Genomic DNA, 11,364 nt, shown 5'->3' with positions numbered 1-11,364 from the left:
GCATATTTAATATTAAATTTGTGACGTTAAAATATTTTAGTTATCAATTTATTTTCATATTAAATAGTACGATGGTATTCCAATTGTTTTTTGTTCAACTAGCAAGATTAGATATTCCACCATCCCATTCAGATAGGTTATAAGTTTTAGTACTTAATTTTTTTTCAAAATTTAATTTTTAGTTTCTAAATTTTATTCGATCGGTTAAAATTTCTTAACTTTTTTCTATTAAAATTTTTATTCTTTAAATTTTTATTTGAATGGTGAAGATCCTTAAATTCTTAAAAATTTTAATTTATTATTTTAATTTATTTATAAAATTTGGATTTTCGACTACTAAGAACCAAAATTCGAAAAAGTTTAGGAATAACAACTTGGTTAACTCAATTGAAATATTAGGCATGTGTATTGCCAATGCTTACTTGTGTGGTGCATTTGAGTAACGATAGATAGCACTTAGCATTGACACTGAGTGTGAGAATGGCAACGGGAACGGGAAGTAAGAAGAAGCCATCACCTCTCTCTTTGGAGCAATTCATCTCAATTACCGCTCCTCTTCTTGATTTGGAAAAGGTACTCTTTCTTCTTCTCTTTTTCTATTATCATCTCAATTGTTACAACCATGAAATCGATCATAACTTTCAAAAAATGGTTTTTTCTTTTTTTAATCCTTTGGCTTAGGAAGCTGAGATTTCAAGCTCAATCGCCACTGGCGCGTCCCGGAATTTGGATACTGCTCAAAAGAGGGGTTCCACAATCCTCAACTTGAAGTGTGTCGATGTCCAGGTTACCTTTTTTCTTTTATATATTCCTGCTCCTATAATTCCTCTTTTGTTATGAACTGCCATATAATTTGTATTTCAAAAATATCAAAATATTAGATAAAGTGGAATTTTATGTTTATCTTATTTCATTAATGTTGAGATTTCAACAGTATCAAGGAAATGGAGCTAGCTAGCTTAGTGTACAGTTGATTTTTCTTGTTTTCCTGTGCATTTAAGTAGTACTTGGAGCTTCAATTGATCAATTCATATGTTGTGTTCCCTTCTTTATTCTGAAAATAGACAGGGCTTATGGGGAAGTCTCTGATCGAGTTCCAGTCAACAAAAGGAGATGTTCTTCCTGCACACAAGGTAAAGGATATGGATTCACTTTCTTTTATCTGTTCACTATCAAACTGGCTATACTGGTTGATCAACCCAACTTTAAAGTTGTGCATTTTAGTCTTGTCTTGTATGAACCTACTTTTATTGTATTTTTCTCCCTCCTCCTCCCTCTTGATATTCAGTACAAGTACTTACCTAAAAAACATCTTGTATTACTGATAGGACTTTCTCTATTTATTCAATGCATATTGTATTACAGTTCAGGTGTTAATGCAGTTTTCTTTTTTGCAGTTTGGTACTCATGATGTTGTTGTTTTAAAACTCAACAAGGCTGATTTAGGTTCTCCTGCTCTTGGACAAGGTGTTGTTTACAGATTAAAGGTACCTACCTTATTGATTCAATTTGTGAAAAGAAAATAAAATTGCTCATGCTGTTGGCTAAAGATGATGGTCCCTGGACACCTTTTGGATATTACTTTGACTTACTGGTTTGATACAATTACTAACAGGACTCATCAATAACTGTTGCTTTCGATGATATACCAGAAGATGGTTTAAACAGTCCCCTAAGACTGGAAAAAGTAGCAAATGAGGTATGCTGCTGATAAGTTCATAAATAGGTGCTTTTTATTTCTTGTATAAAATAGTTATGCAGGTTGATTATAAATAATTCAATGAATACTGTGATGTTCTATGAATTTTGCTGGAATTTAATTTTAGATTTGCATAAATACTGATATGCACTGAGAGGACCCTAATATGTAGCTTTTGCTCTCCTTTTGGTTAGTTAGCTTGTTGTTTTCTGTTGTGTAGAAGTAATAATAACATGTAGCTTGGCATTTTTACCTTTTTTTTAATCAATTTCTGGCTCCTAGGTTCTTATGTGCTGCAAATATTTGTTGCTCATGTAGGTGACATATCGCAGGATGAAAGACGCATTGATACAGTTGAGTAAAGGAGTGCACAAGGGTCCTGCCTCTGATCTGATTCCTGTCTTGTTTGGGGAGAGGCCACCAGCAGTGTCCAAGAAGGATGTATCCTTCACTCCCTTTAATAAAAATCTTGATCACTCTCAGGTGTGTAACCAAATTTCTTGCTCAGTCACTTTATTTGTTATTTTTTTTATATTTTTTTCCATTTAGTTTTATACTTTCTGTAATCTATTTTCATTCAATGTATCATTTCATCTATGGTTGCTTGTTCCTTTATAATTAACATAAAGCTTTTTTTTTGGGTACAGAAAGTACATTTCTGTATTAGTTCCACTATTTTATGCCTATTGCTGTCAATAGGTCTTTTTCTTTAGGGAAACTAAAAGAATTGTGATTTAGGGACTCCAAGCAAAATTATTTTCAGTTTAGGAACATTAACCACTCTACTGATTATTAATGTTCAGAAAAAGAATTGGAAATATTTACTTCATTAATCACTTGAGTACTCAACCATTCTAGATATTTTTTGTTCAAGCATTCTAAATCATGATTCTAAAAAATATTTCATAATAATTATTTTGCATTTTGGCACCATTCTCAATTTTTGAAATTTCCTATTATTTTTAAGGTCTTAACTGGATTACTTTAAAACCTATGACAAACATCACAGGAATTAACAGAATATAACTTTAAGGTTCTATTTGTTGTGTAATCATAACTAAAAGAACTCACAATTTTGATCCTGAAGTTACATGAATTTTATTTATTACCACCATATAAATAAGCTAGAATATTACAGATTTCTAGGGCATGCTCTATATAACTATATTATAGTCAAATTCGAGTGGCTTGGGGTTGTATCAAATCAATTAACCAATGCAGAATATACAAGTAGGTCATCTTTTTCTGCTTTGCACTTCTGCCTCGTGCTCACAAAATTATGTATTTCTGTTTTATCTCCAAAGAAAGAAGCAGTTTCGAAAGCTCTATCATCGAAGAACGTGTTCTTGCTGCATGGACCACCTGGAACAGGAAAAACTACAACAGTTGTAGAAATTATATTACAAGAAGTGAAGCGTGGATCTAAGATTCTTGCTTGTGCTGCCTCAAATATTGCTGTTGACAACATTGTTGAGCGGCTAGTTCCACATAGGTAAAATATTTTATTATCTGTTTGACCCTATAATAATTGACTGGTTTTAATCAGATTGAAGCACTGTGACTTGCTATAGTAGCTTCAACATCTGACAGCGTAGATAAACAATGTTTTGTATTGTAAAACATTTGTCCATAGAACCAGTAATTTAGAAGAAAAGGAATACGTTCTTACAAAATTCACCCTCTTCAGAAAGTAATATGTCTTGTGAAGTTTATAATTTGGAAACTATTTTTTTAATGTTCCTGTTCTTATTTACTTTTTGTTGTTTTTGCCCACTCTGTGGTGAGATGTGCTTTCTCCTTTTGGTATGGTTTCATCAGGTGTGTAAAATCATTTGTTGATACTTGATACTCATTCATGATGACGTTTTCTGCTAGAGTTAAGCTGGTGAGACTGGGTCATCCTGCACGTTTATTGCCTCAAGTACTGGACAGTGCACTGGATGCTCAGGTACATTGTGACAACTTATTTAAACACTAAACTATTTCTATCCCATATTTTTATTACCATTCCACAATAACATCAGTAAAATGTCCAAATTTATGTCAGTGTTATATACATATTCTCTAAACAAGGCAAAATTGTCATCTCAAAAGAGCTCTGCAATCTCTCTAGAGATCCATGATAGAAAACCCCCATTAATAACCATGGTCCAATCACATAATAAGCAAGAAAACAACTCTGTCCCACACTAGATGAGAAGGGGGGGAAATCTGGTTAAATTTTTTGGCAGTTTCCTTGCACAAATGCCAAATTCCCTACATCCAAAACACAATGCCAAAGAACATTACATTCCTTGCCACAAAGCCCTCTAATGAGAAAATAATAAAAAAACCCAAAGACTCTGGACAGATAAATTGCTCTCTGGAAATGATAGCCAATTTCACAACTACCAAGCAGCTTAAAAATGCAAAAAGTTTTCTTTAAGCAAAATTCTGCACAAAGTGTCAGATGATGGATCGAGTTACTTAGTATTTGGCATTCTTCAAATTTATGTCATAGATCACACTTGTTTTCACCATTCCATATTGAATTTCTCTGATATTAGGTACTACGAGGAGATAATAGTGGTCTTGCAAACGACATTCGGAAAGAAATGAAGGTAAGTTTTAGAACAAAAGTTACAGATCTGAATCTTAACTTTCATTTTATACCATTTACCAGCATTGTTAATTTCATCTAGCTGATGTTTCGGAGACTGTTACTTCAGATGCTAGCATTGATGTCAGCATTACTTCATGTTAGCTTAATAATATAATTATCCAATGTTACTTTTCACATGATATAGCCTATTTTTTTTCAGGCATTGAATGGAAAGCTACTGAAAACCAAAGACAGAAATACGAGAAAGGACATACAAAGGGAACTTAGGACTCTATCCAAAGAAGAACGTAAAAGGCAGCAGCTTGCTGTAACAGATGTACTTAAAAGTGCAGATGTAATATTAACTACTTTGATTGGGGCTTTCTCTAAGAAACTAGACAGCACTTCATTTGATTTGGTGATTATTGATGAAGCTGCTCAAGCACTTGAGATAGCATGCTGGATACCTCTGCTGAAGGTAGTGTGAAAAAGAATATAAGACTAGTGCATTCAGATTTCAGACTTCTTTTTATCTTATGATTACAAGCAAATGTCATGTTTTATTGCTGTTTGAACACTTCATATTACCACCAGTGTGGTAGGTGGGAGAGGGAGGGAAAATGAAGAAGTGATATTGTTAGGAACCCCTAAAAGATATTGAAATAAAAACAAGGTTGGTTATTTAAGACAATAAAATCGCACCAGAATTTGAAAACTAAAAATATATTTAGTTTTATTGCATCAAGTACTATTACTGATCCTGAACTGATTTTTCCTTTGATGATGATTATAAGAGAAATAGTGTTTTCCAACAGTATCCTCCATTTCTCCAATAGTGTCGTATATGTATAGTGTCCTGGACTCAACACAACAGAATGTATAAAATATATAAATCAAATATCAAACTGAACTGAATTAAATTGAAAGTTTTATAAGGAAAGTTAAATACCAAAATGTACTATCTTTTACAAAAGAGAAGTTGCTCTGGAATGGAAAAACTTAAAGCTTGGTACTACATCTGGGTTTGATTCAGCATTAAAATATATATCCTTCTAATCATTACATGATGTTGTTTTGATTATAATGAATTAAATGAAGAGTTCATTGTTTTAGGGTTCAAGATGTGTACTTGCAGGGGACCATCTTCAACTTCCTCCAACCATTCAAAGTGTTGAAGCCGAGAAGAAAGGCTTAGGAAGAACGCTCTTTGAACGACTTGCAGAAGTGTATGGAGATGAAATCACATCGATGCTTACTGTCCAGTACCGTATGCATGAACTTATCATGGATTGGTCTTCTAAAGAGCTTTACAACAGTAAGGTACTCCCAGTTTTTAAAGTGTGTCTCAAGATTGCATTCATTGTAAAGCAATCTTTATATGCCACTACAAAGCATAATTTATCAATCCTGAACTGCAAAATTCTATTATGTTGGGGGGGTGGGGGGTGTAAACATTTTATTTGATCATTATGCTTGGCATTTTGTGATAACAGATCAAGGCTCATCCTAGTGTTACTGCACATATGTTATATGATCTTGAGGGTGTGAAGCGGACAACTTCAACTGAACCAACCCTCCTTCTCATAGACACAGCTGGGTATGTTGGATTATATCCTTGTTGAAAATTCTATCTTCTCAGAACTGCTTGATTAGGAGGGACATGTGGAATGAAGGCATGCCATTCTCTTCCTAATGAAAATTGATATACCATCATTTCGTTTATAATGTTTTGGTGTTTTGAATCATCTATATTCAGAGATGGGTATACTGGTTTCTTCTATCTAATCAAGAATTTAGCATATGACCAAACTGGTATGAGGAAGCTTAAGAGAAAGAGTTCATTATATTTCATATGAATTTAATATAGATGGTTTGATATTCAAATGTGATCAAACTGCTTATGTTGATGAGATTCAGATGTGACATGGAAGAAAAGAAAGATGAAGAAGATAGCACCTTTAATGAAGGTGAAGCTGAGGTTACTGTGGCTCATGCAAAGAGACTAGTGCAAAGTGGGGTGATTCCTTCTGATATTGGAATTATTACTCCATATGCTGCCCAGGTATGAAATTGTTCTATGTATGAAATTGTTCTATGTGAAGTGTGAACCTTTTTTATAATTGATCTGCAGGCCCAAGCTCTTTATTCTAGTGTTTTTTATGAAGGATGGCAATATGGTAAATGTTTTTCCTAACTCCTGGTTACTAGTATGGCAGGTTGTTTTACTCAAGATGTTGAAAAACAAGGAGGACCGGCTGAAGGATGTTGAAATCTCAACAGTTGATGGTTTCCAGGGAAGGGAGAAGGAAGCCATTATTATATCAATGGTTCGATCAAATTCAAAAAAAGAGGTATTTCTAACAAGCCTGTTATATATGCCTTATGTGGCTGATTTTGGTAGCATGCTGTGAAGAATAAGAGAGATTTGGAAATATGTTTCAGGTTGGCTTTCTGAGTGATCACCGGCGAATGAATGTGGCTGTGACACGGTCCAGAAGGCAATGCTGTCTTGTCAGTGACACAGAGACAGTCAGTGGTGATGGATTTCTAAAGCGATTGATTGAGTATTTTGAGGAGCATGGTGAATATCTGAGTGCATCTGAGTACCAGAATGAGTAGGCCAGATTCACAAGGTTAAGATTTCTATTGTTGCACTCGCATGTGATCAATTAGTTGATTTTGCTAGTAGATCTGTGAAGGTTTCTAAAATCTTTCCTGAGCTATTTGGAATGGAAAAAAGATAATTTTTATAGAACCATTTTATGTAGAAGAAAAAAATTATTGGTATCTAGTAATGTTATTACTTTGATTTTGTTAACAAACAATATAACTTTCAGAATAAGGTGGAGATGGATTTGAGTCCCTTCTCTTTACGTTTCTTTTTTATATGTAGTATATGATATGATACTTGTAACCATGCCAGTTTTAATTTAAAATACTTCATCGAAACTTATATTATCAGGGAAATAGATTGCATGATTTTTAATCTTACGAAGCAGAGGGGGACTAAAGACATTATTAAAAGGGATATCATGGAGAATAATATCCTTAAAAAAATGGTTTTTTTACTGAACCCAATTGCGTCTAGCCAACTTTACCAAGTTGGATACGATTATTATTATTAAAAGAGTAATAGGAATACATTCTCTATTGAGATATTTTTATTTGGTTAGAATTTATTAAAAATTATAAAATTAAGAGAGAAAAATATTAAATAAGATGTGAGATCCATTAAATTTTATGATTTTCAATAAGTTTCAAATCAATGTGATATACTAAGCTATCGATTTGAGCTACGGGTCATTATATTTTTGGGTCAGTAATTATTTAGCCTAACTCTGTCCTTTACGGGTTGTGGGTCAAACTGGCTGGCTGAACCACCATGATGGGCCATCATATTTTTGGGCCTTTACTTGTTTGCAAGTAATTTCTGATGGCCACTGCTTCTTGCACTTCCCATTTGCTTCCTGCACTCACTTTTTATCTTCCGGGATCAACTTTCTTTTTTGGCTTCTGGAATGACCAATCAAGAAAGGAGAAAAACATTCCTGAAAGAGTGCAGTAAGCAACTTGGGAAGTGCAGGAAGCAACAATCATTGTTTAGTTAACTCAACCTTTACGGGTTTGGGGCCGAATAAGGTTAGCCATGGGTCCATGTTTTTTGTTTTTTGAAATTCACTTGTTAATTTCTTAACAACATAAATGATATTGTTTATGTACAATGATCATTTTTTAAATACATTATACTATTTTAATAACTAACGATAACATTATCATACTTTTAAATTAATCCATTAAATATAGTTATTCAATACGTAATATATTCACAGGTCGCAACTTGATGAATTTCATTAAAAAAATCAGAGCTCAATATAATAAAAAATTAGAAACTCATTACAAAATAACGTAGGAGTTTATGATATCACAAAAAGTATAGAACATCACAAATAAATAAAAGCTCAATTTTTATTTTTAATTTTTCTAATCAGTGTCAGGCTACCAGGTTGGGATGGGTTGTGCCAAAATGTTTTTGAGCTTAAATTTTTTTAGTCCAACTTGTATTTTATATTGGGTTAATCGAGTCAGTCTATTGCGTTTGAGCCATTTTGACACCCCTATGATAACAAAGCATAAGGAGGAGGTAACAGAAGAAAGCTAAAAGTTAACAATTCCCTAAATTGCTAATAATACGCAGACTGATATTATTTTCTCCATTTGCTGTCACAACTACTGAAATAAGCTCCTTTCTCACTAGTAGTCTTCTATTCTAGCTACTTTCTTACTCTTACAGTGCTGCCGACAGATTGAAATGCTGCAGACATATACAGGACTAGAGTAGTTGGATAACCAAAACCTTGTGATCTATTGCTTAGGCTTATATGCTAAGTTTCTTAAAAGTTCCAAATGGAAGTTGAGAAAGTTAGATCATCATTTGGCTCATATGCTTCAAGCTGAGTGACTTCTGATTCCTGAATACCTGCAAGTCCATGCATCTCAATCAATGCCTCCCAGTTAACACTCTTGTCAGAAAACACTCCCAAATGATCACAGTCATCTGTCAACACAGCTTCACGCACTGTTGAACTTCCTGAGCTATCAGTTCTTTCTGACTGTCTTTCTTCTTTAAGTATTCCCATCTGTTGAAGAAACTCATGGAGGTCTATCTGGGGTTTCTCCTGAAGATCTCCAAGCACCTCCTCTGATGATGTTTGAACATCTTTTGGAGGATTTTCATCTTCTCCGTGATTTTTGCTGTCTACATTCTGAATTTCTGCCTTTGGATCATTGGATGAACTAGATGAGGATTGACTCACAACTGAATTTCGCTTAAGCTCTTGCAGCCTCTGATGGATTAAATGAACACTAGGTTGAGCATTTACATTGAGTAATCCACAGGAAGGAAACATTGAAATGAAGTTCTTGGAAGGGAACCATTTGAACTTTCCTGACGTGATAGTTGAAGTGGACCTGGGTTGCAGGTGGGGGAGATTAAGGTATGCATCTGGACCATAGAGTCTCCTAGCAGCCTCATCATAAGCCATGGCAGCTTCTTCAGCTGTGGCAAAAGAACCAAGCCAGAGCCTGGTTCTCTTCTTTGGCTCTCTTATCTCAGCAACCCATTTGCCCCAAGTTCGCTGCCGAACGCCTCGGTACTCGCAGGAGGCGTTCTGGGGCCCGCCTTTCCCCCTTGTTGGCCCTTTCTTCCATGGCTTCAAAGGGGACTTCTTGCAAGTATCCATGGTTCGTCGATATTGGGATAGTTGAACTTTGAACACTTGAAAGTGGTGCTGTGAGTACTGAGTATGAGTATCACACTGCTTGGTTTGGTGATACTTGGAACTGCATGTAAGGCGCGGGATATGTAGGAGCAAGGAGTGTAGGTTGGTGTAAATGTTTTCACGTTTAGAGAAGTAGCAAAGCGCATGTGACCGTTATTGACTGTGTACTCGGTGTGATTGTTTCAAATCCTGTTTTTCTTTTTTAATTACTTATCAATATTTTTTTTGGTCGTCTTCTTTTATGTTAAAGCCTTGGTACTGCCACCACCGGTTGATGTGTATTAGTGTATATGCATGCATGGTCTTAACATGTGGTAGTAATTCTAACTTTTGTTGACTAAAAGGGGAATGTTAAGCGAGCATTTTGTTCCTTAGAAAGCCAAAAGGATTCAATGGAGGGTGATGAATCTTGATAAGCATGTAATATAAATTTATTTGATGGTCGACTAAACCTTTACTTTTTTATTTTTAACTCTTTGATTCATTATGAAAAAGAGATTATGATTGATCCAGAGTTCGATCAGGACATAAATAAAAATTGATCAATAATTATTTCTAATAAAAATCAAATTTAAGTATTGCTCAAATAATTTAATCTTAAGCCCATGCAAGATATTATACACTTATGACTACTTTTGAGTTAATGCATTACCTTCTAATCATACTTGATAGCCCATGCAAGATAATTTAATTAATGCCATACTTGATAAGCCCTTAAACGTTGTCTTTCATTGATTAGCCATTTTATTTTACATATCCTTTTTTATTTTTGTTAGCCACTCACGGGTCAAAATTTATCTGGAGCTAGGTGCATGGATGATCCATTGAATACTACTTATTACTCAATTAAGACAAAGAAATAAATATAAATATGTACCTCTTACTATGAGGATAATGATTTATGCAAATCTTCAAAGCTTAATTGACCAATGATTCTGAATTGAATGATTAGTGGGATCAAGTTTAAGAGGATTTGGAGTAATAGTAGTACGCCTCGACGTTGACAATGCCTAGCGCAGGAGAATGTCCTTGAACTATAAAATGACAATCCTATTGCGTCCAAGGGTTTGGTACTTCCGTACCTACCCCAGTTGGCATGATTGTTACACAACAAAGCTCCTATTTGGCACCACAATAACCTTATTCTATGTTTTTATATAGATGTAGATTAAAGACAGTGATTCTGATGATACAAGAGATGGGAGAGAGAAAAAAAAAGTATTGAATTAATTAATGTTGTTGAGGTGGCGACTAGAATATTTGCAAGACTTATTTTCCAAGTGATACAGTGATTGTCTTGAATGAACTCTGACACTCATCCTTGGATTCCATATACAATAGAGTTGAATAATTTGTCCTTGAGGAGAAGTGTTTTAAATAAGATCCACCTCAACTCAACAACACTATGCAATTCACGAACTATATTTCACATGTTGTCCTGCCATACACGGCCTGATTCTCGAGACTTAGGTCACCTTTATCCCATGCTTGCTCTCTAATCTCTAATTGCATGCCATCGTGATTATCACTCATGCCCCCCAGAATGTCCATATCATATACCGAATGATAACATTAACATGGTTACATTGTGATGAGTGATAGCCATAGCGGCTAACTAAAAATATTAATGTGAGTGATAAATGATGATGCAGTTATATGCTTAGAAGACAACATTAATGATTATGACATAGTTATCCTTATGACAAAGAAACCAGCTGGCAATTAAAGGAGTGGAGAAAATATCAGAATATAAGCTTAACATTGGTGACGAAATATCATAATTAAGGAATACGTGATCAACAATC

General features: G+C 34.4%; 2 protein-coding genes across 4 annotated transcripts; one reads left to right on the top strand and one right to left on the bottom strand.

Annotated features, from left to right (window-relative positions):
• The first annotated feature begins 375 nt into the window (after positions 1–375).
• LOC114399949 (DNA-binding protein SMUBP-2-like) lies at positions 376–8,719 on the top strand. Of its 3 annotated transcripts, none has more exons than XR_003663871.1 (16): positions 376–573; positions 682–786; positions 1,065–1,133; positions 1,398–1,487; positions 1,616–1,699; positions 2,018–2,182; positions 3,004–3,191; positions 3,575–3,647; positions 4,246–4,299; positions 4,501–4,758; positions 5,394–5,600; positions 5,774–5,877; positions 6,037–6,092; positions 6,198–6,342; positions 6,497–6,631; positions 6,723–7,153. XR_003663871.1 is itself a non-coding variant. In XM_028362179.1 (16 exons), the coding sequence occupies exons 1-15, from the start codon at positions 481–483 to the stop codon at positions 6,897–6,899; spliced, it is 1,947 nt and encodes a 648-aa protein (XP_028217980.1). In that variant the 5' UTR covers positions 380–480; the 3' UTR covers positions 6,900–6,913; positions 8,584–8,719. The 3 variants fall into 3 exon arrangements, 2 of the variants coding, with proteins under 2 accessions (XP_028217980.1, XP_028217979.1); XM_028362179.1 differs by lacking the exon at positions 6,037–6,092 and adding an exon at positions 8,584–8,719 and having other exon boundaries at positions 380–573; positions 6,723–6,913; XM_028362178.1 differs by lacking the exon at positions 6,037–6,092 and having other exon boundaries at positions 380–573.
• On the bottom strand, positions 8,450–9,873 carry LOC114399951 (dehydration-responsive element-binding protein 2F-like). Its single transcript, XM_028362180.1, has one exon. It carries the CDS (start codon positions 9,518–9,520, stop codon positions 8,672–8,674), a length of 849 nt encoding a protein of 282 aa, XP_028217981.1. The 5' UTR covers positions 9,521–9,873; the 3' UTR covers positions 8,450–8,671.
• Between the last annotated feature and the right edge of the window lie 1,491 nt (positions 9,874–11,364).

The sequence above is a fragment of the Glycine soja genome, chromosome 19, assembly GCF_004193775.1.
Source record: "Glycine soja cultivar W05 chromosome 19, ASM419377v2, whole genome shotgun sequence".
Lineage (NCBI taxonomy): Eukaryota > Viridiplantae > Streptophyta > Magnoliopsida > Fabales > Fabaceae > Glycine > Glycine soja.
Note: the sequence above shows the minus strand (reverse complement) of the source record. Positions and strands in the feature narration are given on the sequence as shown.

Excerpts from the sequence above, each read along its gene's own strand:
- LOC114399949 (XM_028362179.1), top strand. The coding sequence starts at position 481 with ATGGCAACGGGAACGGGAAGTAAGAAGAAGCCATCACCTCTCTCTTTG. Across the intron at positions 787-1,064 it reads TGAAGTGTGTCGATGTCCAG|ACAGGGCTTATGGGGAAGTC; the intron begins GTTACCTTTTTT and ends TTCTGAAAATAG. Across the intron at positions 5,878-6,197 it reads CTTCTCATAGACACAGCTGG|ATGTGACATGGAAGAAAAGA; the intron begins GTATGTTGGATT and ends GATGAGATTCAG.
- LOC114399951 (XM_028362180.1), bottom strand. The coding sequence starts at position 9,520 with ATGGATACTTGCAAGAAGTCCCCTTTGAAGCCATGGAAGAAAGGGCCA.